Source organism: Pseudochaenichthys georgianus, chromosome 8 (assembly GCF_902827115.2).
Source record: "Pseudochaenichthys georgianus chromosome 8, fPseGeo1.2, whole genome shotgun sequence".
Taxonomy (NCBI): Eukaryota; Metazoa; Chordata; class Actinopteri; order Perciformes; family Channichthyidae; genus Pseudochaenichthys; species Pseudochaenichthys georgianus.
The window spans coordinates 8,323,141-8,350,875 of NC_047510.2; the positions used below are offsets into that span (position 1 = coordinate 8,323,141).

At 42.5% G+C, this 27,735-nt stretch overlaps 1 protein-coding gene across 5 annotated transcripts in view; it reads right to left on the reverse strand.

The window, feature by feature from the left end:
• The window catches only part of LOC117451610 (RNA binding protein fox-1 homolog 3-like), a 480,467-nt gene that overhangs the window by 178,165 nt on the left and 274,567 nt on the right, over positions 1-27,735 (reverse strand). For all 5 annotated transcript variants that reach the window (XM_071203963.1, XM_071203962.1, XM_071203959.1 and 2 more), the window contains exon 5: positions 19,443-19,535. In XM_071203963.1, the coding sequence (XP_071060064.1) occupies positions 19,443-19,464 (22 nt within the window). In that variant the 5' untranslated portion in view covers positions 19,465-19,535. The remainder of the gene's footprint in view (positions 1-19,442; positions 19,536-27,735) is intronic.

The following is a 27,735-nucleotide window of genomic DNA, read 5'->3' on the forward strand; positions in this document are numbered from 1 at the left end:
CAATATGTCCGCCAAATAGTAAAACATCGCTGTCTGTGACCAACAGTCAAATGTGAGGAAAACACAACAGAGGAGGGACTTTTACAGCAGAATACAAAAGCGAAGCAAGGGACATTTCCTCTGTGTGAAAAAAAAAACATACCTCCATCTTTCATTATGGTTTAAATGGCTGCACACAACACCAGTAGGATGGCAACATTTCATAACAAATATAGATTGGTGGTTTTCTTGCTCTCTTTTGACATTGTCACAAAGCTGGGATCATATTGATGGTGAAATTATTCTATTTATTAAGTAATCTTTGCGAGGCAGGGTTTCAATCGTGCGCCGGTTCCACAGGCAAACCAAAGTGGCACTTTGCGGACACATTGAACCGTGTCACCGCTAAGCGAGGCTGACACACAGGGAGATGAAAGTCTTGTCATTCATTTGCTCGTGACAACCTGTGTATGCTAATGTCCAAGCATCTTTAGCTCAAGAGAGGACAGTTGTGCCCGTGTCGGCACACAGCCGGGCCTGAAGGGAAATCTGAAAGGACGTAAAGTGCAGCCCGGGCGCGTGACTCGAAGCCACGGGAGCCACCGATACAACATGTGGGTCATAATGCCAAGGCTTTAGTAGCAGGTCTGGGGAGTAACAGACCTCGTGTGACGGGATTAGGATATATCAGAACACAACACACATAGGACTGCATTCCTTACACAAAAAGAGACATCATCAGATTCCCGTGTGAATATATACACCTACTGCCTGCCTTTGCTTTATGGTTTTCCCTTTCTTTGGTTCATTTGTTATTTTTGTCATTTAGCAGGTGAAACTATATGTTCATAAAATAGTGTGTGTGGGCTTAAATGTGTGTATTAAACAGAGCATGTTCTGTTAGCTCAGATTGTATTTCTGCTTTCTCAAACTGTAGTATGTGCTCATGTGTTTCCTTGTTGGTGTATAGGCTACTGTCTGAATACAGTATGTTCAATGACAGGCAGGTTGTCCAATAAATACAATCATTTTTGATCCTTAATATCTTGGTCACATTGTTCTGTTGTCTTACATTAAGTAAGACTAGTAAGTGGAATGGAATAGATGTTTTAAAATAACTCTCCCAACGCTGTTTACTAACCTTCACCCCTGCATATGTGGTAAACAATGCTCTGTAGGACCTTTATTGTAGGTTTATATAAATATACATATATTGTTTTGTTTCCATTCAAAGGAAAATAGGGAGGTAGCAAAAAGTGGTAAAGTAAGGGTATGTATTTGTTTAAAGCCATGAATTATGTATCATTGAATATGTTGTAATATGTATTTAATTCTCTCATGTAGCTATCTAATCTGGCACACTTCATCAACACATGCTCAGTGTTTGCAAGGATACACTGAGATTTTGCAGCCTTGTTGCACACTACACAGTTGTATCATTTCAAAAATAAAATGTTGTTTCTGCATTGCTTTTATAATATAAAAACCAGAAAGATACGTTGTTTGTAACAACTACTAATCTGCATTCATACCAACACAGCATGTGTTAGCCTGGAAATACAGTATGCATCAGAATTCCTGGCCTCTAATCAAATTGTGGGTTCCTCACAAATGTACTGTTTTGTGCCCTAAACTGATCTGGCTTTTGTATCATAAGCCAATAAAGCAATTTCCCCGCTGCATACATCCTGGTTTAACGAGCAATGTGGAGGCTGCAGAAGTGGTGTCATTTTGAATAGTCTAATTGAACTCGCACTGCAGATGAATGTTTCATGTGATGATTTATTAAAGACGCATATGCTGTTATTGTTTGAGATCACAACATTTCACATCATCTTAAAATAAACATGGCAATGCAAATGACTCCAGAAGATGAGAAACATTCAATGCAGCTGCCTGCAGCCAAGGTCTAGTGCCCGTCACCTGGCAACCGAGCCAAATACTAAATTCTTCAAATGCCGCGCGTCGATATAATTCGCCTTAGAGCGGTATTGACATACAATTAGCTTTTCAAGTATTCACAGGGGCTATTTAGGGGGCAATAATTGCATAGTATGGATCTCTGTTTGTTCAATGAATTCATCGAGTGGATTGATACATTCGATGGGTGGACTGTGCCTTTAGGGATTCATGCAGGATCTGCTTTCCAAAGGTCTGTGGACTTTTTTTTGCACTGAGCAAAAATAGACTTTTGGTGTGTATACTATGATTATTTAAAAAAGGATAGATTATGCTAAATAATTTAGGTTCATCTTTGTTTTGTGTGCCTTTACTGTGACATCTTCACATGCCTTATGTTCAGAAATGGCTTTATTATTCACAAACTGCCTGTGATGCAGCACCTCTTTTCACTCTCTGTCTGAAACCAGAGACCACTCTGTTCTGATTGGTCAACCGCTTAGAGATTATGGAAATGTCCCGGCTCTTAGCCTGTCATGTACAAGTGCTAGTCCTTAGAAGCGTGAGTGTAACATAGTGATGTCATTATTTTAAGGGAGCAAACAAAGGAATCCAACAGAGGGGTTTCAGGAAGGTCGATTTCGAGAGAAACACCCTCTTTGACGACCATTTACATGCAAAAAACACCTAAATAACCCACTACAAAGAAAGGGAACCCAACGAGGAGCCATGGGCCTCTTCAACATTACATCACATGCAGTTCATTATAATTCCTCTTTTGCAAAAGTGTTATTTCTAACCTTTTTTCGGAGGATTTATCATAAAAACAGGGAGTAAGGAAAGAAGGAAAATGTAGAGTGTACATTATATTGAATGTGTGCATTATAACGAAGGACGGTGATGTTGAGGGGGGGAACTGGACTCCCTGAAGGCGCTGTCAGAGAGGAGGATGCTCTCCAGGCTATGGATCATATTCTGCAATGCCTCCCACCAACTCCATGACCCCAGGCGGGTCAGGCACAAGAGCAGCTTCAGTAAAAGACACATTCTACCAAGATGCTAGAGCACCACAGGAAGTACTTCCTGCTTGTGGCCTGCAGACAGGAAGCCATTTCCGCCTGTGGCCATCATACTGTTTAACTCCTCCCTTATCAGGCATGTCCATATGCTGGAACTATATTTTATTCTTTTAATTTGACCTTTTATTGGGCAATTTCTTATCTTTATATACTATTTTAATTCATTCTAAAGCTTGTATATTTAGAAGTGAAATTGTATGATATTTTTATTTTATTTATTTTCTATTTGATTTCATTCTTAAATGGAACATCTGTCAAAAAAAGTCATTTCTGTCCTGGTAATAGAAATATTTCTGAACGTGATAAAAGCAATGACTTTAAACTCATGCACATTACTATGTTTGCTTTTAAAAAAACATGGCCATCAGTGTTTCTCTCATTGCTAACCCAACCATGTTATAAAAAAAATAAGTATATCCTTTCAATACCAGTGTATCATGGCCCGATGCTTTCCTGTGTGTACTCACAGCTAAAACTAAACTGTATCACTGAGGTGAATGTCTACCAAACCGACACCACATTTTTCTTACTGTAACCGCTGTCCAATTACCGGCTTACATCGACCCAGTTAATAAAACAGTCCATTTGATCCGGGTGAACCCATTCATGTTTTGGCTCTGAGCTAGAGTGTGTGTTGACGTTGTGATCAGATGTATCGAGGCAGACACCTGACATGTTGGTGTTACTTTCACAGCAGCTGTCACTGCGGCCTGGCAGTGATTGACTCGCACCAGATCTGCGTTCGGATTAATATTTCATCTTTCATTTAATAGAAAAACAGATGTTCTGCAGCCGTGTACACTGGGAAATAAGCCGGTGGTAATGTATGCATTACTTACAGCCAGCTAACTACATTTATAATGAAATATGCATCTGACAGATGTCTCACAATCAACTTCCAAAAGCCTATAATGGGATATCGACAGATTTCATTTATGCAGGGCAAACTGACCTCATTGGGGGAACTAATACAACTTTTGGTACATTCAACCGGAAAGATGCCCAGGCTGTATTTCAGTCTTAGGCAGCTCTCTGGGTGCCCTTTAAAGCATTGACCTCTTCACAGAGTGAGGGCTCCTATGTGATTAATACTGCTAGGCATTTATTGGCACACAAGGCACTTTTACCAATAGGTCACCTGCTTGACCTGAGCGCGAGCACGAGGATCGAAACGGAGTGGACAGGAAACTATATGGCTTAGGGTGGTAACAACAGGCACAACACTCACAAGGCAAACTCATAACCATCCCACTCATATAAAGCTATTTGGGCTCACACACACACACACACCCACACACACACACACACACACACACACACACACACACACACACACACACACACACACACACACACACACACACACACACACACACACACACACACACACACACACACACACACACACACACACACACACACACACTGATATGCTTAGTCTCTATCACATTCACCAAGACCCACCCACACAACACACACAGCTCGGGGCATAAAAGGTTTTCTGTGGCCAGAACACAAACAAACTCATTTGTAACCTGCCATGACGCACGCACACACACACACGCGCGCGCACGCACGCACGCACACACACACACACACACAGTGTGCAGCTAGATGGATCAGACTGTTTATCAGAGGTTCTCCACCAGCAAGAAGGATCATAATGTCAGCAATCGACTCCATGGCGATCAATACATACATGTACATATGTACATGTATGTATTGATGCAAGTTAACAGGGAAATTAGTTTGAACTCGGGAAAATGTCGGTATTTCAGCAAAACACTGTTTATTTTTCAAAATTGGACTTAAAGGAGTGTAAACGACAATGGGCGGTAGCATTAGCTGGTTCAAATGTTATGTAATGTAATGTGTTATTGTATTATATCAAATCAGAAACTATTTGTTTGTGTGCATCAGTTCAACATGCTTCTTAAAATAGGATATCATTTGTCTTACATACATCAGGATAGATGGGGCATCAGAATGAGAATAACAAGCCTTGGAGAAACGGCGATGCAACACAACAACATATGCACACTGCAGTAAATAGCCAGTGCCATGTTCCCCTGCTCCTTAATCATACAGATGCATGTACGCAAACACACACTACTATACCAGGCACGCACTCATGCACACACACACACACACACACACACACACACACACACACACACACACACACACACACACACACACACACACACACACACACACACACACACACACACACACATTCTTCTCCTATATCTTCCACAAGCAGTTGGAAAGCGCGCGCACACACACTCATTCGCACACATATTTTCCGAGACCAAAGGAAGAGCTGACTGCAACATTTTTCTCCACTTCAAAAAAGTAGCCAGTGTCAAAATGATAAATGAGGGATCATGAGCGAGAGTGTGCATACTTACATTAGACTGCACAAGAGCTTGGAGAGCTGCAACAGCATGGACCAACGGGCGCTTTCACGTGCACCGCTCCAAGGCTGTTGTCATTACACACAAGGAGCCCGTATGCAAATGACGTGCCACGACACTGATTAGGTATGTGGAATTACTATCAACATAACAATAACGTTTTCAACACAACAGCGTGCAGAGTGTGTGCCCTGACATCACGAGCGGCTGGATGGGGGAAATGTTGTGTTCCTTATACAGGTGTTGGCTGCTAAAAGGTTGATTGCTAATTTCCCGGAGGTGAGTACGGCTCACAGATGTGTGCGGAGAACATCTGATAGGCCTTCAGACTGCTGATGCAGGGCGGCATGGGGATATTTTCAAACATCATTTATAACATCATTTCGGCATCAGTTTACAAAATGGCGGCGGGGAAAGATTGATGGGCAGGCGAGGGCTGGTTAATATGCGTGATTGGAATGATACACAAACGCCGCTGTTTGTTGTTTGGGGAGTGACGGCGAACATACTGATTCTCAGGATCTACATCCATTCCAATAAAACGCTACTGACATGTAAGCATCTGAGTTTCTTTTAAAACGAGGTGCATATCAACATTTGTTTGTTTGCGTGTCCATTTTATGACCTCAATAAAAGTGTAATCTTGTATTTTAAGTGTCTGCTATGTAATCACTTTTTTCTTTTATGGGAAGTTTTCGGTCACAGCACGTTGTAAAAAGAAAAGAAAGAAACTCCACAAGGTTTGCCTACCACGATATTGTAGCACTTCTCCAGATAACAAGAGAAGAGAAAGCCCTTTGCAAAGTTACTGCCCGGGCACTGCCCGAGCACACACCCTCGGATCAATTACAATGTAATTACAATAGCAGACAGAAATACAACCTGGGTCTGTGCTCTGTCTGCACTGATAACTGATAGATAAGCACCTGAGGGATGGCTGAGAGAAGCACCTGGCCAGAACAACATCTCAATGCTGTCAATAAATTACTCTGCTGGGACTGGTGTTTCCTGGGTAAGGCTATACACGAGCGGCGGGCACCAGCCACATCCCACCTCCCGTGCACTCCATCTAGCTGTCCGCCGGGAATGACAAGTGGGGGGAAAAGCAGCAGTTTCGGATACTGCGGTAGAAAGAAGTCCTGTCTCTCTAACCGTTCCCCTTACCACTTTTCCTGCGAGCCCTTTAGTAACCCCACAACTAAGTATTTCAAAACTCTGATCCACCCTTTTTCGCTTATCAAGAAGCGCTCAGAGCTGCAGTGTGTGACACGGATGCAGATGTGCCGGTCAAAAGGATGAGTGGAAGAGCGAATTTCACTGCAGAGAGTGTACAAAGACAAAGAGATCAGCGATAAGGCAGAGAAGTGCACCCATATCGACTGCTGTCACTTAGGAGCATGTTAAGGAGTGTATTAAGGATTAGAGGGGATTAGTCATATCAGATCACTAGAGGGTTATCAGTGGTTGCAGCTCCACAACGAGGAGCCAGCAGCGGCTCTGAAACAAGCGCCCCGCCGTCCTCGTATAAGTCTTAATATTAACCCATTAAGTCGGACGATTTATGAGTTTGGAGAAACAATTAAGGCCGTGATTTTTATTAGGAGCTTGATTGAGTGCCTCCCTCCCCCCGGTGTCTCAACACTACCAAAGTTTACCCCCTCCAGAGAGCTGGGAGCCCACTCCAAATATTACCGTGATTTAAGATGCAAAACCAACACACATTAAAACAGCTCAGAGCTTAGTCCATGCGCGCTTCCACACAAAACCAATTTAGTTTCCATTGATCGCTTTTCAAGCAATTAGATTTCCATTGATGGAAAAAGTAGAGGCTGCTTGTATGAGATGGGGAGGGTCAGTGGTTGGGCGCTGTGATTTGCGCTTTTATTCAGACCGTTTGACCACTTCCTCTAACCCTTGACAGATCCCTGGCTCCCTCCTTCCATCCCCGCCGCGTCCCCACCTTCCGGACAACAAATAACTCACCCACCATGAAAAAATGCCTGGCGTCAGATTATATATCCGTCTTTATTTCCGATATTGCCTCTTTGTTTCTGCAAACTTGGCTGATTTTCTAAATTGTGGAGTATTGACTGTTTCAGAGCCTGACCAAGCGAGTCTGATGTAACACATTGGAGGTAATGATATCCCAGCGACGGGAGAGGCAGGCTGGGGCAGCACTGGACGATAGCCAGGCCCTGTACCCATTAGTCTACTCAGGAGCCGGGCTCTGTTCTGTTCCAGCACGGCAGGGCTTGCCATCAGGACAAGTGGTAACCCAACTCAACCAGTGAAACCACCAGAACCCTTCCCATGTGCCCCACCACAGACAGATATGCCATCAGGAATCACTTCCTTGCATACAGCCAAGGTCATTCCTCGCCTTTCTGGAAAAGTCAGCGTAAACTGCCACGTAGCTTAGCAACGATCCCATATTCAAAATACGTCTCAAAGGTTAAAGGGTGAAAAGTAGATTCAAGGAGTAAAATAGAAACACTGAATGCCATTAATGTGAAAGTAGGGAGTAATTCCCAGCATGCTCCCAGAGGAAATCCACCTTTCTCCAAAGCCCGGGGATTTTGACAAATGCCTTTCTCAACACCAGCAAAGGAGACAAATGTTACATTTAAACAGAAATACTTAATTTCCGCTTTTGGTGACTTGCAGCAGATATCATTAATCAACAGAGGCCTACCACGCTCAGTGAGCCTGCTAAGAACCAGATGATCGCCCTCTTCCACTCAATCCATCAAGTATGATTGGAGAAAGAAAAGGTTCAAAAATGTTGAGTTGCACCCACGCCGGAAGAGTAATTACCCTTGTGCCAGTCGCTGAGGTGTTCCCGTGACACCTCGACCCTCTGTTTATCATGCACCAGATTACTCATGGGGGTGTCAACGTGGCGTGACAGAACCAGCACCTCCACCTATGTTCCCCTCACTCACTGCACCGGAGGAAGACAAATATGAAGTACGAGCGTCCTGAACTTTTAACGAGCAAACTTATCTCAGGGATGCGGAAAACATAATGCCCTTCACGTGTCGAGAAAACACAGAGATCCACACTTCGAATGGCGGTATCTGGGCTTTGTCTTTTAAAGACCAATTTGTTGATTGCTATCTTGCATTGTCACATCAACCACACTTGTTGTGCCTTGGGGGTATTACTCACTGTCTAATCTATGATAATATGCATTGAAATTGTTTTTTAAAAGGTGCAATGTGCAGCATTTTGAACATTAATACATCATTGTCAAATTAATTGTGATACATTTGCCTACCTCAATGATATGGTATGCCAATGAGTCTGTTATCCTCTAACTCATGCCACTGAAGTGGAAGTCGTGTGAAAGTTAGCGCCGTCTTTAGAGAAAAGTCGTTTTTTTACTTCACTGTTGCGAGCACTGACATAACAGTGCCCTCTTTCTGCTAATTGTCGTAAACTAATTGCTATAAATGTTCAAATGAACAGACACATTGAAGAAAGTCACCAACAGAACCAAGATATCAAATTAAAGAGGATATATTTTGCATATTCATATTTGTATGTTGTGCCTTCTCGTACTGCCTGTGCTGCAGCACTTCTTTTCACCCTCTGTCTGAAACCAGAGCCCAGTCTGCTACACAATACAAGTGTTATTGTTTAAAAAGTTAAACTTTGCAAAACATAAATACAATATTTGATTTTAAAAGCTTTCAAGGGAAGGAATGGTGCCTGGAAAGACAGCTTATTGTTAAAAATACCTCAAACATATCTGAGTGGATGTGATTGGAATAAAATATTAAATTAAAGTGATATTGTGATAAGTAGGATGGGATTTATTGCAGAGATGGATTTGGAACTGCAGCAATGTACTGATAATATCAAGACAATGGGGAGAGAAAAGAGTCTGCATGAAACATTAAACAGGGTATTAGCGATAAAGGCCTTTCTCTCCGCTTGAGGTAAATAAAGGAAACTATTATGGGATGTTATGGTAAGTAGTCTTCTCTCCATCATTTACAGATTCGACAGTTTACCCAACATATACAGACAAAAGGGAAACATTGGTTAACACGATTTAATGACCCCGATGCAATTGTTTTGTTTCCTGCTGCAAGTTCCTCGTAATACGAGGACAGAAATGGGGACAAAACACTAATGAGCTGCATTTTCCAGTAGAAAACAATACATAGTTAAACCACACATTTCACCAAAACTAACTTTTTTTCATTTTTGAAACACAACTGACCCATTTTCTAAGATGCCAATGAATTCCTCTTTTTGGTGAGAAAAAAGAAAGAAAATCATGAGGTTTTCTCACAGTGTAACAGGCAGACTGTATCAGTCCACCGAATGTACTTGTGTGTTTCTGGTAATCACACTGATTTCCGTCAGTTAAGGTGTTAAGCTGGAGAGGTTTTATGTTTATGTCTATTTTAAAGGGGCCAAATGATGCTAATGTCAAGGTTTCATAATTGTCTTTTGTGCCTCTACTTTGACATGTTAACAGTGCACAAACTGTCTCTTTTCACCTTTTGTCTGAAACCAGAGCCACGTCTGCTATGATTGGTTAGCTGGAAGGCTCTGTTGTGATTGGCCAACCACTTAGAGAGGTCCCGGCCCTTTGCCTATCGTGTAGAATGTGCTGGAGCGCTAGCCAATATAAGCGCAAGTGTTACATCGTGATGTCACTATGTTACGGAAGTAAACAAAGGGCTACAATAAAAGACCATTTACATGCACAGAAACATATATCACACTACAGGAAGTGGTAAAGCCTAAAAAGCATAATAATGAAATGATTTAAAATTAAGAGGTGATTGATGTTTTTTGAAATAGTACTGACCGTTTCCAAAACATCAAAGATGAACAAACTTGGAGTAGCGTTTAAAATGTCGGGACAGGGGGAGAGTCAGACGAGGAAGGACGTGCAGAGGCAATAACAGTAAAGCAAACAGGCTGCTGCCTTTGCACCACTGCTTCTTGCCTCCCTAGTGATACATGCCAGAGATAACAGCTTAATTTCAACCTCAGCACTTTTACTGCACTGTCCGAGGCATTCACTGCATCAATGTATCAATGTACCGCCATGCTAGTCACTCTCCACTGCGACAACTAACAATTTTCCTATGATGGAAGCTTTCAGAAAGGTGCCACGATTTAGCTGCACACAAGCCGCCCTCCTCTGATGGCTTTGGTCTTTGGAGACTCTGCTGGCTGTTTGTTTCTCGGAGCACAGGTCACAGGGCACGCTTTTGATTGAATCCCCCACACTGTGGCGAGTGAAGGGGGCGGAATTCTTCTTGATTTTGCTGCAGAGGCTCTTCCCTCTGCAAAACATTTCCTCTTTCACTTTGAAAAGCAGGTGCTGGTGCTACTTCAACTGTCCAGGAAATAAAAAAAGACGTACAAAAACAACTACAAGGGGCCTGAGAATCTTCATCTGAAGGGCTCTAAAGACTCCAGTTAACCATGCCAGAGGAAGAGCAGAAAGGTTATGGTTGTTTTTTTCACTTTTAAGAAACAGGATCAAAGCGGAAGAATGGTATATTATGTTCTTCAATCCATAAAATAAGGAATAATATTCAACAATGTTGGATATACTTCAGAAATGAGCATCAATCTATTTCTTAGAAGGTGAAATTATAAAGTCTAGTCTTCAAAGATGTTCTCCCTTTAAATTTGAATCTATATTTCCTCAAAATAAAAGAAGAAGAAGAAGAAAATGCTGAATCTAACTAATACTTATTTTTAACTGCCACCAGCAATTCATCTGGGGCTCCTCAAAGCCATGTGAGACTTATAAGCAACTTATAACGAGATAATCAGTCTGTGAGATGTCAGGTCCCTAAACACACATATTATAAACATTAAAACATTTTGCTCAATTTCATTTCTAAATTGTTCATCTTCAAAGCTTGACACGGTGCTTGAACCGGGACTATTCTCAAAGCAATTAACAGTGAACATTTGTATAAAGTGCTACGATAGATTACATGTATTGTGAATCTTCTTGTCGATTAAAATGCATTGTCATGCTCCCAGTTTGGTGGGAGACACGCCGCTTCCTTCAGAAAGTCCGGGGTCTTTGGATGCGTTGACCCCGCGTTGCACTGAACACACGGGACTGTTACTAACACTGACGTGACGGAGGCCGGAGCGCGGCCGCCCGGGGAGCTGAGGCCACCGAGGGACCCGGGAACCAGAGGAGATCCACCTTGTTGGGGCGTCACGGTGAGAAACCGGCCACATCACACATCCCCTCCAGCTGTAGGGGGTCGCGTAGGGCAGCGTTTAAAAGGGCACACGAGTTGAATAAAGGAATATGCTAAGAAGCAAATGCCTCTGTCCTCGTTCCTTTCAGCTGGCTGTGTTGTTGAGATGCCATTCCACAGGGTTTTATTTCAAACACAGGAATGCTTTTTTTTCTTTTCACGGAACATATAACTGGCAACGACACGCTCTTTCCGGCGTTCCCATTGCTCGCCGTCCTCTGTTATGACAGCGGATCCTCTATCTTAGCTCATGCATCTTACACATGAGTAATGATCTCACAACTCAAAAATAACACCGCTATCCAACGCTTTCGCGTAGGGGAGAGCTGTGGCAGCCGTATTGCAGGCATGTCTTATGTTATCCATAGGGAAAACCAAATGAAATGTGCTTTTTATCATGTGTCATGAAGGCTCTTCATGCCTCCCCCCTCCCCTCTTCACTCATATCTACATTGAACATCCCGTCAAAAAAATATTGGCAAATGTTGTAATTACGTGCCGAGTATCTGCGGCTCACATGGCTCGAGGCGTGCAGCGGTCCTGGGCCTGATACTTCAGCGTTATCATATTTTAGTTTTATTTGAGAACGATGGCAGCACCGTGCCTCCAGTCAGCCATAATTGAAATGAGGGAGGAAGATGTCGAGGCTGTGTGCCCCACTCCTTGTAATCAAGCCCTTAGTCCTGTGTGCTTTGCCATTTTTCAAAGTGAAATATCTTCGCAATCTTCACAGTAATATGCAGCGAGTCCTCTTAATGCTTTAGCCTGTGGGTAATTAGGCATGAGAAAGTGTACTTTTTTACATGCGGAAGAGACATGCAGTAAGAATGTCGAGGCCCAATAAAAAAAAGTGGGCCTCGGATGCTGCAAGTCCACTGGAAGCGTTCAATTAAATTCATGATCACATCCATAACAACATAAGGCTGGTTTGTGACTCATTTGTTATTCTTTCTGTAGCAGGCGTGACATCAGTATTCAACCGGCGACTGCCATCCGTTTTTTTTCCACCCTGGCTGTATGTGTTGTATGTGCGAGGCGTGTGGCGAGAGAAAGTGAAGCCGGGGGACTGATGGAGAAGTTGATGTATGATCCCTGGTGGCTGAGCTTGTTTGAAGCGTGGAGCTGGGCAGGTGATTCGGAGGCGCCGGCTCTTTAAACAGCGTAATGAGCCGGAGAGGACGCTGCACCCCCCACTCTCTCTCCCCCCCAGATTCAACCCCCCCCCTCCTCTTCATATAATTTCATATTGGAAAACAGATTTTGTTGCAGATTTGTTTTCCAAATGAGTGATTCCAGGCTAACTGTCACTACAATCTAAGAGTCACAGCGTTTAAAGCTCTGCTAATCAATAATCTTGCTAATGATTGAAATTAGTCCCAAGGATGAACCCAAAGAAAATGGGTTTGCAGATTTGTTAGCCTTTTTAGCAAGGTTTTTATCTGCCCAGCGCCTAATGACAGACAGAAAGTGAAAAATGTAGCTGCAAGCCAGATATTTATTTTCTGGAGTTGGTGGACATTACGTCAGGGTATAAAACGTAGTCAAATGTGTCCCTACCTTAAAAGCAGTCTGGCAGAACATCAGTGTAATACATACTGCAGTACTAATTGATCACAGGGGTGTATCAACATAGTTTATGTCTTGATTCAGGTGGACATAGGTGTTTTGATTTGGAATGTGAGTACAGTGTATTTTGATTGAGCATTCACTGTAGCATAAGGGGCCATATTGTGCAAACATTCAGGTTCATATTTGTATTTAGTGCCTCTACTGTGACATCGTAACATGCTATTCAAAAATCTCTTTATTTGTCTCATACTTCCTGTGCTGCAGCACCTCTTTTCACCCTCTGTCTGAAACCAGAGCCCAGTCCCCTTTGATTGGTTAGCTGGCTGGCTTTGGTGTGATAAGTCAATCTCCTAGAGAAGTCCCGCCCCTTAGCAAAACATATACAATAGCCGCTTTCACACGAAGTACTTTGCCGTACTTAGTTCCCAGCACTTAGTTCCCTCATGGAACTAAAGAGCAGATCGCGTTCACACCGGAATAAGTCGCTGAGGGAAGATTACGCAAATGAAGCCGTTTGTCACTTCTTCTTCTTCTGCTTTGGGTTTACTGGCAGGCCGCAAACAACTTCACGGTGTATACTGCCAGCCGAAGTCCCCGGCCGGAAGTCCCCGGAGTTGGGGACTGGCTTACGAGTAAATCGCCAGAATGCCGACACCTCCTCATCTCCACCGCTCCCATGTTTTCTTTTGTGTTGCCATAGGTTTTCTCTCTCCGTTGGTGCGCTGGGCTAATGCTAATAATGCTAATGCGAGCAAATAAAATGGCGGCTTCACAAAACTTTTCCAAGTTTTACGGGCGTGGTTTGCAATTCGCACAGCCAATCAGAAATTGGAACCTTTTCTTCCCCAGGAAAGTACCACCTCTCTAGCAGGGACTGACAAGGGGTGAAAAGGTTCACATGAACTAGGTTCTAGTTCCAGATCTGTTTGGTGTGAACGCAAAATCCCAAGAACTATCGGAACTATTCCTGGGAAAAGTACTCCGGTGTGAAAGCGCCTAATATGTTAAGGAATTAAACAATGGTCTACAATGAAGGCGTTTCAGTGATTGGGAGAACAACTCAAAAGCATAATGAGGCCCCTTTAACATGCACTTCCCTTTCCCTATAAGTTAGATGCATCGCAGGTTTAACACAAGTTAGGTGTACTTATCATCATTGCCTTGCAGCCTGTTGAACACAGCACTGTTTAAAGCTATACAAAGACAAGACAACTCACACGCCATTATCAAGTCTGCAGACACTCCAACAGGTTCAGACAGAGCAGTGTCAAAGCCAGGGTCTAAACAAGTGTAACAAACACAAAGCTAGTACAGATACTAAATGTGTTTACATGAAAAGAGTATGACCGCCTGCAACCGGTCCTCATGCACAATTTATCGTGTGTCTGTTTGCAGACATATTTTTTGCAATCCCGAACACAATACGGCAGCAGCGGCGGCGGGGGCATGCGGGGGAGAGAGACGGGCTACAAGCTTCCTATGCATCGTTTCATTGCTGCTGATAATATATAAATGCATGCAGACATGGATGCTGCTCGTAAATGAATAAACACATACATCAATTTCAAAATCCAACACATTTGAAATTCAAATGCAGCTGCGCCTTTTTTTGTTCTTCCTCTTTTTACGATATGTCTCATTTCGTCATTTCGCGTGCGGAGATATAAAAGTAGGGGGGGAATTAGAGGGGTGGAAGAGAACACATGCTGTATGGAATTTGATATTATGTATTTGGTTTGTGTGTTTCCCTCCTGTTTAAATCGGGGGGGGGGGGGCGCGCGTATCCCTGGGCTTGTTGCTGGTGACAGTGTTTCTAGACTTCTCTCCTCCCCCTTTTTTTTTTGTTCAACGACGGTCCTGACTTGAGAAGCGGGGTGGAACGGGGTGTGGGCCTCTGGCGGAGGGTGAATTAAATAGTCGCTCTCTCTCTTTCTCTCTCTCGTTGCACTTTCTCTTTTTTTCAGTGGCGTTTAAAATCAATTCATTCAGTGGACTGCTGACACAGCCCGGCCCAGAGAGCCCAGGATTTATGGCTCCCTCTAATGGGCATGCTCTGAACCAAAGCCCTGCCGTCAGCACAATCCTGCCAGCCGCCCGTCCGCCCCACTCCCTCACTCCATCTCGCTTTTAAAGACGCAGGCACCCCTCCTCTTCCTCCCTCTGCTCCTCCTCCTCCCCTTTCCCCTCATCACCCCCCCGAGCTGGTACGGAGGGGTTTAAAAGCCTTAAATAATGTAGATATCACAATGTACCACAACACAACAAAAAGGGGACTAAATACAACCTTTAATCATTAAACGTTGTTGTGTTAAACGCTTTCTTGTAACGCTGTGACTGATATCCGGGGAATTTCCCTGGCCTTGTCCACAGGAAGCTTTTCAAAGAGGTGGTGCTTCAAAGAGCAGTGAGTATTCAGCTATATCTCCATCTGTTCTGATATCTATTAATACCCGCACTATTTACCATTTATTTTAAGGATGAACAGACACTATATAATGCTGTCAATTTCACTTTGAAACTTGCATTAAGTGTTAAATATTATCTAGATATTCTTACAGTGGTGCTTAACTGAGCAATGTATAATATCTCTTTGTAATCATTCACAACAGCAGATTTTTTCCAGGAAGAATTGGAACTGTTTGTCAAGTTGAAACTCAAATTGAAAGTATTTTTCCGCGCTGTGGGCAGACATTCTGTGCTAAATGTTTTCTTATGATTGTTAAAATACGGGGCTAACAAGTGGTGCTTCCAAGAGCAGTATATAGTATCTCTATCCATTACCTTGTCTGACTAGTGGAGCTTCCTAAGGTTTTCGTAGTGTATATATATTCATAACCAAGTCTAGTGTCACAGGATCTGAAACAATTTATGGCGCGAGAAAAAACGTGATTGAAAACACTCGCCAGTATAAAGATATATAAAAAGGATCATGGCCTGAATTGCGATGACAACATGAAGTCACCGCTGCGCGACACTTTGAGGGAGTCAGCGAGTCTCTCTGTGTGACTGAGTGTGTTCCTGGATTGTATTTATGTCTGTTTACACTCCGCCGCTGTTGACCCTGTTGTACCCTCAGGCAACCCGGCAATTTGCAGACACATACAGACCTGTGCTTCAGCCCCGGAGCCTCTAACGCACATCCTTATCCATATTCCTGCTCCGCTCCGCAGCTTGTCAAGGCGTTATGGGCCCCGAATTAGCCTCCCATTACAGCAAGGCTCCTGCTCCCCCCTAAAGTTAACTATAACTGACCACTTGGCGTGGCTTCATTATAAAGCCATGCATGTAAAATCAAGTCATGTTCCCTGGCCGTCACATCCAATTTCAAAATACAACCCCCTCAACCCCCACAGTATCTCCATCTTTCTCTCTTACTTAAGTTCAACCTTCTCCTTGTTTCATAAAATATGATCTGATTAAAATAGATTACACACCTTGTTAGCAGAGCGTTTCATATATCGTGGCCTTGTTCTCTGGCCTATTTGTTTAATAAGCTCTGCTACATCAGTGTTCCTTTTAAGTGAACATACACCCCTGCAGCAAAGGCTAAGATCAATACCTATACCTGTATTAAAAAAAAAAGAGAAAAAAGGAATTACTGCCAAGGATTTTTCTCCTTCTAAGGAAAAAAAGGCGAGATAATCAGCAACAATAGTAGGAGGAGATCAAAACAGGAAGCAGCATTTATGTGCTGACCTGTGGGGAGAACTACAGGTCAGCTGTGAACAATTCAGCGCGGATTAGAAACTCGGACTAAAGCTTTCCCAATGTCTCCAACTCTAGGTTATGCAAATAGGATATTATAAACAGAGAAGAAAGGCAGAGTCTTTGAGGGTAAATGAATTAATTATACTCGTCACCTCATCAGCTGACTGATAGAAGACTTCTCATGTAATCGCTGATGAGGCGGGGGGACCTTCTACTGTACCTCTCAGATGTGGGAATAATACCGTCATATCGCCTTAAAATGAAAATAATACTCCCTCATTTGCCGTACAAGTAAGAGGGTAAAATGTAATACTGTGCATGTGGAATGCAATTATCATTTAGTGAGTTCGTGAGCTGTGTTTGACTGCGGGAAAAACTCATTTTCATTTTTCTTATTATTATATCATGATTATATAAACATTCTTAACCAGTGGCCACAGCAGCAGCAAATTATTGCAAATTATCCCCATATTGCCACTTTTTAGTGAACAAGCACTAGAACTCCAGTGTGTATTCCATAAATCAGCCGAATGCTGCACCTGTTGAGAATGTAAATAGCTGAGGCTATTTGATTAAACTCTTACATCAACACATTTGAAGAGCCATTTCTCTTTTTGGGTTGTTTATTATTCGGTTTTCTTCCCAGCATTAAGTTCTCTCCTCCTACACCCGCTGCAAGTGTAGTTTCAATGGGTGGTGACGGGGGAAACATAACACCCACCAGCTATACGTGGGGGCACGGGAGGTCCATCATTACCAAGCCACAGTGGTGATCACGGCAATAATATAGAACTATAACTGAGCAATTAGACTAATGGAAAACGTCCCTATTTCTCCTGGTGTGCGGCAGCTAGATGCGGCGCTTGCCCCGTGGGCCCCCCCCCCCCGGAGATGGGGCTGGAGATGTGAAGTGGAGAGGAGGTAATGGTGTTGGCCCATTGATCCTCACTGCCACCTGCTATATGGCTCCACGGAGGATGGGCGGGGAAACAGAGGACTCCATCTGGGGAGAGATCAGGCCGGCTCCTGGGCTCTCAGGCATATGGATAAGAGTCTTTCTCTAGTCTTCCGCTACTTAACCAGCACACATTAGCAGAATATGGCCGAATAGGGGGAGAGTAAGGCGTGCATACATACAGGCTTTATTACAGTGAGGGTGCATCCGCAGCGAGAGGGCGTGAAGCCGTTTCCTAAGACTCGTGAGCGCTTGGCTTCTCGTGCAGAGCCAGGTGAGAACAGGAGCACTCAAACAGCCAAACTGTCTCACTTCCAAATGTGGGGGAGTGGACATGGAATTGAAAACATCTAGAAAAGGACAAAATAGAATGTCCTACCAAGAAGAACCACAGCATCAGTTAACCCATAAACAACTTATTGTTATGTTTAACTGACAAAGGGCTCTAGCACTCGAGTGAATTATGGCCTTTGGCTGTCAAGAGCAAAGGCGGAAGAAGCAGGGCGTTGGATTGGTGGATGGAAGAGTCCTCAAAGGAGTGAACATATGCTTTAAAGCATGTTTAAAGTGTGCAACACATACTATAACTGCTGGTTTGTACCTGACATCACCAACAACAGTGATGTCATGGTGTACTGACACACCCTGAAGTACACCTCAACATCATTGTAGCGAGAAGTCACTGGAGATCAGCACAAGTAAACTCTTTAGTTTACTAGAAATCAAACATGGGTTTATTTTGTTATCAAAACATTATAAAACAAACTATGAATTTCCCCGACTCAATAAGTGTAATGTATGACTAACCCTAACCAAGCCTTACTACTACTACTGCTACTGCTACTACTACTAGGCTACTACTACTACTACTACTACTACTACTACTACTACTACAACTACTACTACTACTGCTTCTACTACTACTGCTACTAATACTGCTACTACTACGGCTTCTACTACGGCTTCTACTACTACTGCTACTACCACTACTACTACTACTGCTGCTGCTACTACTACTACTGCTACTACTACTACTGCTACTACTACTACTGCTACTACTACTACTACTACTACTACAGTTTATAATCAGAATAAAGTAATATGAGTTGTGTTGTTTTGAAAGGAACAGCCACTCTTATCCTGGTGATAAGGGCATTAGATTAGGTCCGTTTTACAATTTCAGTCATTTTCAAACCCTAGCCCCTGAACCTAGCACTAACCCTAACTAAAAACAAAGTTTCTAATGGCCTTGATGTCCAAAACAATGACCATTTACCAAACTAGGTTTTAAAGTGAAGTGATGGAGAAAGCAGGCCATGCAGTTGCGTCTAGATGGATTTTATATCTAGATATGGCTTTAAATAGTTGTCGAAGAAGTTTCAAGAAGCAGGAATTCCCAAAAATATAACTTTGATTGGATTGTTCTCCGGATATTTCTCAGATCCTGATAGAACATTCAACATGTCAAGTTTGGACCAATACAACCGGGGTAGCTTTTCCACCAGTCTGTCAAACACAGACAGGACCTACAGAGCACAACACAAGGACATGAGGGTTTAAAGGGGGTTTCTGAGAGACTGACCTGCCCAGCTGGGGGTCTCCATGTACAGGTAAAGCCGGTCGGCTGAAGCTGAGTCACTCTACTCGCTGCTGCTGCCACAGGTGCTGACGAACCCTGCAGGAAGACAAAGAAATACATTGTGTCTTAAAACACAGGCAAGTGTAGAAAGAGGTGAAGTGCGAGGATAATAAGAACCCACTGACAGAGTGAGGAACAGCCTCTTACCTAGAGCTGTGGTGCCCAATGCACCTTCCCTGTTCACTTTACAATGATGGTGAGCACACACTCACAGAGACCAAGTCATGTGACACTCACACAAACACACATCCCAGACCCTCAATAAATTAATATAAAGATACATTTATCTGATTTTTTTTTAGCATCTATTTATTAACACCCAACCACAATCTGTAATTGTTGTACCTTTACCTGTAAATAACATTCAATTTCTTTTATTCTCTCTGCTGATTTTACTGCTTAATTTATTTCTGTCTATTTTAAACAACACAGAGAGAAGAAAATAAATTGTACATGATGACAATAAAAACATCTGATTCTAGTTTGTTTGTTTGTTAGTTCATTTCAATAAAAACAAATATGCCCCTAAAATAAACAAGACGCCATGTTGTAGTACATCTTGCTGATAATACTGGGAATGCCAGACTCGGCCTGTATTAATTATTCCGACTTGTATTCAACATTTATAAACCTTTATTTGCTTTCCTTCGTAGAATTATAGAACAAGAACAGGTGTCATATTTAATGTGTAGAGCTGAAATCAAGATGTTGTTATCCTCGCTTAGCATAAAGGCTATTAACAAGTTAGCTATTGCTAAGTACATGTATAGCGAAATATTCTTTAAAGCTGTTTTCAAAACACTTGTACTCCTGTTAAATATGTGTAAAAACGTATCTCCAACTATAGCAATGTGAAAGGTAATAATGTATTTTTTTTTCTAATTACGTTACGCACCAGGTTTTATTATACACATTTAGACAGGTGTTATTGCATTTAAGTAATAACATTATCTGCCGGTGATGTTATTAGTTTGGTCAGAGTGACTAATTGTGTGGCTGATTGTGTCTGAATGTGAATTTGCATCAACGTCTGCAAACATTTAATCTTGTGAGCGAGCATTACGGCCCACATATACGGCACATACAGCAGCATGCCTCTGCCTCAGAGTGCGGCGGCTGCTTTTTCTGCTGACTTGTGTATCCTCGCAGGCCTCGGGTTGGCTGTTGCCCAGAAGCCCAGCCGGTGAACCGCAGAGAAAGCGCATTGATTTCATCCCAGCAGAAATCCCTTCTCCCGGTGCACGCCTTCCTACCCCGCCCCGCACCTGATTAAGCATTTGCAGGGAGCCGCCAACACAATTTGTCATTTATCAAAAGTAATTAAAAGCAATTTCTTTTCTCTTGTTGATTGGGAATTGACTAATTGTTGAGGCTGTGAAAACGAGGGAATAAATAAAACAGGGAAGGATGAATTTTACATAAACTCAGAGGAAAACATTAATGCTTTAAAATGAGCACCAGACATCTGGGTCTGTGATTTCTCTCTACATGATTATGACTGAGAAACCGAAACAGTTGTTTAGCGCATTCTGATATACTACCCATAGGCAGTAAATAATATATTAGAAACAGTGTATTGACTAGCCGACTTAAAAGGCTGTTTTCACTTCATGTTGTGTGAACACAAGAGTGGGAGGAAAATACAAACACTGGTTGGTTACGTGTTAACACAAAATGAAAAACGCTGCTCCCACTTGTGCCAAAGGAGATATTTGAGCCAGTAAACACCACGTTTTCAGCATGAGAGGCAAAACAATAAGAAGGAAGGGAAAGAAAAGAGAGGCAGAGGATCTAAAGCCATCCTCCTGCAGAGGTTACAGTACGTCTCTCCAATGAAACCAAGCATTGCCGTTTCAACATTATCGGTAACAACCTCTGAATGCACCATTACCTTCTATAAGGGCAGAATGAAATGTCAGAATTGATTCCAGAGGGGAGGGTTGAGATATAAGTGGGCAGCTAAGGTGGCCATTTTGTTTCAGTGGCCCTTTATTTGGTGTCCCTGGATCATTAGCAGACAGCAAAAGGGAGCTGGAAGAACATGAAGGAGGAGTGGGCGGCCGTCACGCGTGTCTCCAGTGACAGCGAGTTAAATGGAAACAAAAAAAGACACCACACACACATGCGCACAAAAAGCCGAAATCAAAGAAAGAACAAAAAAAAAGGAGGCACAGGGAAACGCCAGAGGAGTCGTTTAAATTTCCCACCACTTTGTAAATAACTTTAGCTGCACAAATACCTGGCTATGCTCTCAGCGGATGAAAACATACTTGAGCCAACAATTTATTCTCTGCCAACAAATGGAGCCGTTGCTTCAATGAGACAATTTGAATATCCCTTTGAAGGCTGCAGATGGACAAGCAATACTATCATTGCCTGGGAACACAGAAATAATTGGCCAACAGTGGGAGAATCCTCCATTCTCTGCTGAGGCACAGCCCAGCTTTGCAATATCTAATTGAACCGCTCACTCTCCTGCCTTTTGTTTACATTCCCATTCATCATAAAAAACTCAATTACTTATGTTCCCTAACATGTATGGTTATTAATGCTCTAATTATGCTCCTCTCCGCTAATCTTTCGCCTGGCAATTTGGGTGATATATGTCGGAACAACAACCCCTGCAAGTGAACGCTGAATTAGGAATCCATGTGCAATAACACACCTTCTCCTGGGAGCCATCTGACGAAGAGAGCAAGCTTGTCATGGTTTGTCTATACATGGGGATTTATTCCAGCTCAGTGAGCATGTGTTATTATATACTGTCTTTGTTCGACATGCATTTCCAAGCAGAAAGTTGACTAATCAACGATCGCTTTCGAAAGAACAGATGTAGCCGGGGAAAGCTGACAAGAACAACGGGGGAAAAATGGCCAAGAAACAAGGCAAAGTACCTCTGGCCGGCTCTTCATATTCTTCTTGTGAAAGGCTGTAGGTATGACAGCTTTAGAGGTATGAAATAATGTCGGTGTGATCCTTGAGGAGCCCCTGCAGAGAGGCTGAGAGGGTCCTGTACTGCCTCGAGCAATGAGTGTTCTTCAAGGCTTTTCCTCAGAGCACTTTTACAAGAGCACAAATTAGGTGTAAGGAATGCTTGTGTCGGCGGGCGCACCCTGCCAGCACACAGAGAAGAAGAGAGGTACAAAAAAAGAAGGGGCAGAAACTTGGATGACAGTGAAGAAACGGAGGGCGTCGTAAAGTGCGGAAAATAAGCTCTCACTTTCAAACGTTTACGGCGGCTCAAATATCTGATGATACCTCTCATAGCTTTTAATCTTTAATGTGAAAAATTAATCATCCCATTCATTATTTTAATAGCTGTCATTTTTCTCTCCCCAAAGTAATGATTTATAACCATTAAGCACTGCGTAGGCTTGTGTGAGAGGGATTTATCGTAATGTTTGCACCAGGTAGCCTCCAACCATATTTCATTACTCTGACAAGCCATTAAAATGCCCTGATGATTAAACAACAGCTCTGAGGTCAGTGTGTATGGCTGTTTCTTTACCCAAGCCGGAGTGAGCGGCGCAGCCATGCAGGCGGGGACCCGTAGCCGAACAAAGCCCTTTCCCCCCCGGTTCCCTCCAGACCGGAGACGGTAGTTATAGATCTGTATTTGTTGTGCTGTGCGAGAGCGGATGAGAATAATGTACATGCACAGAAGCTACAATGAAATGAAGTTAAGAATGGGCTATTATGCCTTTCTATCCTCAGAGGTTTGACACCATGCTCTGTGCTCTTAAAGGAAAAACTCAGATTCCATTCAGAGGATCCATCCATCTGCCCCGCGAGTTATTTTGTGACCATGTATTGCCATGTATCCCTCTGGTCCGCACACTTGTCTTCTATACTTCTATTTCAGTTATTGATTTCCTGCTGATTCTAACAGGCAGGGGCGTGTCGAGCACTTCTCGGGGTCGAGGGGCATAACTGTCACAGGATGAACCCGAATGTCCCACCGTTACTTCTTTGCAGTTAAATAATGAGGAGAAACCTGTTGCTGAAAGCTGCTCCTTCACATTCCAATAACATTATCAGTTGGATCGTTGTAGGGTCTTAAAGTGTTTTAAATGGTGGCCAAACCACATTTCTTTGAAAGCTGAAATGCTCTGTAATGACAGGTGTGAATGTGTATTCTCATTATTCAATGTAAATACATTGCTAGATAGACAGGGTTTATCTACATGTAGTCCCCTTTATTACTGCAGGGAGACAACACAAATATCTCAACACTGCCCACCAATTGTTACATTTGTTCCTGCAGTCTGTTATATAGGTTTTAGTGCATGTAAATGGTCTGCAAAGACTCCAATTCTAAAGTGAATCTCCCACACTCCCACCCCTCGGCCTGAAACGCCTCCATTGGACTCCTTTGTTTACTTTTTCGAACAAAGTGACATTATGGCTAGTGCTCCAACACATTGTACGTGATGGAGGCTAAGGGGCAGGACATTTTCGACAAATCTCTAAGCGGGTAACCAATCACAAAAGAGCCATCCAGCTAACCAATCAGACTCGGCTGGAATGGGATGTGCTTCATCAAAAATAAAGCACTTTTTGAAAATTAAAGCGTATATAATGCCACAGTAGATTTGAACGTGGGAATTAGCATAATAAGTTATCTTAAGGCTTTGAATATGCAGTGCATTCATTCTAAAAGTGAGTAATTTCCCTAATCAAAGGTGCCAGCAAAGCGGGCCAAAAATGCTTGAACTCAAAAGAAGGCCCTTCCAGTAAAAAAGCAAATTAGAAGAAAGAAACATTTTGTAACAACAAATACTGTCGCTGTCTCTTTGTGGATTTAAATAGATAGTGACATTCCAATGTCAACGTTTGATTGACATACACATTTTTACAATTGCTGTGGATAAATAAAAGTACATGGGATTTTTGGAAACTACAAAAAGATCACAAACTATGCTACAAGTGTGATATTACATTTGGACAATACTTCCTTTTTTGCTGCTGCGATGCATTCTAGTAGCATTGCTGTTCAAGCTCAGTCTGACATGGCAGTCAATGAAAGAAGGCATTCATTTGCCATTCTAAGGGAGTCATACCGAAACATCACATTCCCTTTGGTGTTTTTGGACAATTGGAGGGATAAATGTATATTTCATCAAAACCATTGACTTTACCACATTTGGGCAGTTAACTAATGGAATGAGGATGAGCAAACAAACAAAAGAATGACTTTAAACACAAAAAACATTGTCCAGTTTTTAAATGTTGGATTTGTATGCATGAAGGGGAATAGTTTTAGAATTCTGTGGGTTGAACTGGACAGATGTTGCCTGAGCTGTAGCAAGATAAACAGCAACGCGCGACACAAAATGGATTCCCATTGGATCCCAGTGGAGGAAGCTGATTGAACAGCAGGCCGGGGCAGCTCGGGGAGGATTTAACTCCCCTGCATGTATGTTCATGTCTAATGTCCTGAGTCCAATGGGCTGGATTGATCACCGATGCCACATCTGACAGTGACTGACAGCGCCTGTAATTGCTATGTTTGCTTTGGGAGAAATGCAAAGCGCCATGGTGGGACCATGAGGAGGAAACAAGTCCAGCTCGGGTTATTACATCATAGTCTGTGTTGTGAGCCGCAAGATGAATTGATGTGATCAGCGCCATTTGGGCCATGATGGCATCGTGAAAAAAACACCTGCTGTGATTCCCACTGATATTCAACATTCAATCTAATGTTGTTATCCTCACTCAATAATGGTCACGTTTATTTATCTATATAGAATGGTGCAGGGATTATTCCTAAAACCCAGGAATTATTGAAATTTGAACACTTCTGGTTTCTTTATCACAAAGTAAACGCTTTTTTTTAACATGATTGAGTTGGGTTAACAGAAGCTTAAGAGATGTTCTACATTTTGTTCTTTTACATCAAGTATGTCAGTAAATACCCCACTGGGGAAAGCTTCTATGTGTCTTAAAACGGAAGTTGCTAACAAATGGTTTAATGAGACTTCTGAACGCATCACACCTTTAGCAGGTGTTAGCTTAGTGGTGGTGACAAAAAGTAATTTGACTGTAGTTCCTAACGTTAGGTTTTTACGCTTGAAAAAAATCATAAATGTGGAGTTAATATGTGGATATTATCCTGCAGCAAATGCATTATGGTGTATGATGACTGATAAATATGTGTGTAAGACATTGTATTGCTGTAGCATGTAGTGTAACTCCAACTATTTCACATTTTGTTGGGACAGTTTTCTCAGGAACAATTCATTTTATTTTATCAAATGACATTAAAAAAAAAAAAAATCCACATTTTTGAAATCCTTAGACACAACATCTGTCAGATGAATATGGTAGATTAAAAAAATAGTAGTATAAAGAAAAATTAACATTAAAATACCTAGATACAGTGAAGTCCAAGTACCTTCAATTTGTGCTTAAATAAATGCACCAAGTTACTTTCCACCAGCGCCCGTGACGAAGGGTCAAGACATATCAAACAGCAGGAAGATATATTGGCAGAGAGATGGGATTTCAGCCTGTGCCAGATTCTAAAAATGGTGTTGTTAACATTTACAGCTCTTGTTCCTGAGGGAGAGGAGTGATCATCAGTAAAATCACTCTCATAGATTTGAAGGCTTCGACTGAAAATTGCGACATATACTGTAGGCCATGATTCCTACCATTTGTATTCCTTCTCGCCACTGATGCGCGGGTCTGCTGCGGATAAATGTCAAAACATCCTGTTTGGCTGCTTCTTCTTGCTACAGCGATCAAACAGTTGTTACTGCGACAGAACAAAAGCTGCAGGGGGAAATTTGCATCCTAATGTGTCTAACGTCTCGTGTTTGTTGTGTCCCCGAAGAGAAGCGGCAAAAAATAGTGCTATTTTGTAATAGATATTAAAATGCTCAGCATTAAAAAGTTAATTACCACAGCAAATACAGCAGTGATGAATGGCAGATCATGCCAGTTCTGCAGATGACTGTCGTTTACGCCAACCAGAGAAATGATATCTAGTATCCAGCTGTACTTCTGGATGCAAGAGGAGGAAGAAGTTGCACACTCATTTTTTCTGCAACTTAGCAGGTTTTTCATCCATCAGCGAGGCACATTAAATCCCAGCTGGTCAGATGCTAGACTCCTGATGCTCGGCGTTAGACATGAAACAAACTAGTGCTGAAATGAAAGCAGTTCTCAGAGCAGTGGAAACTCGACTCATACACGACGAGTCTATTAAAAATACATGTTCAAATGAATCTTGGTGGTGATGAGGAATTTTACCACATTCTTCTTGAACTTTCAATGTACTCAGCTGCAACTTCAAAGGGGGGGAATTAAATATTAAGGCTATTATCTAAGCTGTTTTCAATATTATCCAAGCTGAGGTTATTTATATAGTACAGTAATAATTATCTTATATAAGTCGTGTTTGAGCCAACATAATGATCAGGAGGTGGCTGGTTCGTAGTTGTGCAACCTAAAATGAAAGAAAAAAATTATATATTTGCTGCAGTAAACCCAACAAGATTATGTAGATTTATTGTAGCAGTCCTAGGTGGATATTGTAAATGTAAATATATTTGTAATTTATGACTGCGGGGATATAGATCATCTTTAACGCCTTGGATATGAGGAGCGGTACAACTTTTGCAGATGCCTACTCGACATCATTTTGTGCATCTGTACAAAAACCACAAGTGTAAACAAACAGTGAATTATGATCTGCTCTGATTGAGAGGAATCCCAGTAAATCTGCTGCTAGCTAACGCGGATCACCACTGTTTACCCACCGGTGAGACGGTAAATACTCTGGCTGACATTTGAGGGAGGTTAGTGTGCTCAGAGAGCAGAGTGGAAGTGGAGGCTCAGATGAATTTGTCTGACAAATGCTCCTGGAGTATGTGTTGTCGACTGTGCTTCGGCGAGCCCCTGGACTGGGATTTGAGTCTGAAGCTAAGCAAAGCATGCCAGATCACTAATTGCACAATTTAAAACCAAAGTCCCTGGCAGCTTGTCATTTGAAATGGAGAGAAGAGCCATTGCTTAATCAGCGAGCTCAACATAGATCTGCGAGGCTCTCCACTGAGGAACCCCAGACGTGCGTGGAGGAAGCTCAGTGTCAATAGCCAAAGCAAAGACAAAGTGATCGGCTGGCTGCTGCCGCCACCGCTGTACATGAAGCATGTTATGATGTGCCGCGTGCACGTGATTGGATGATTGCATCGCCGTGCATCAAATGTTGGTGCGCTGACAATCATTTAAT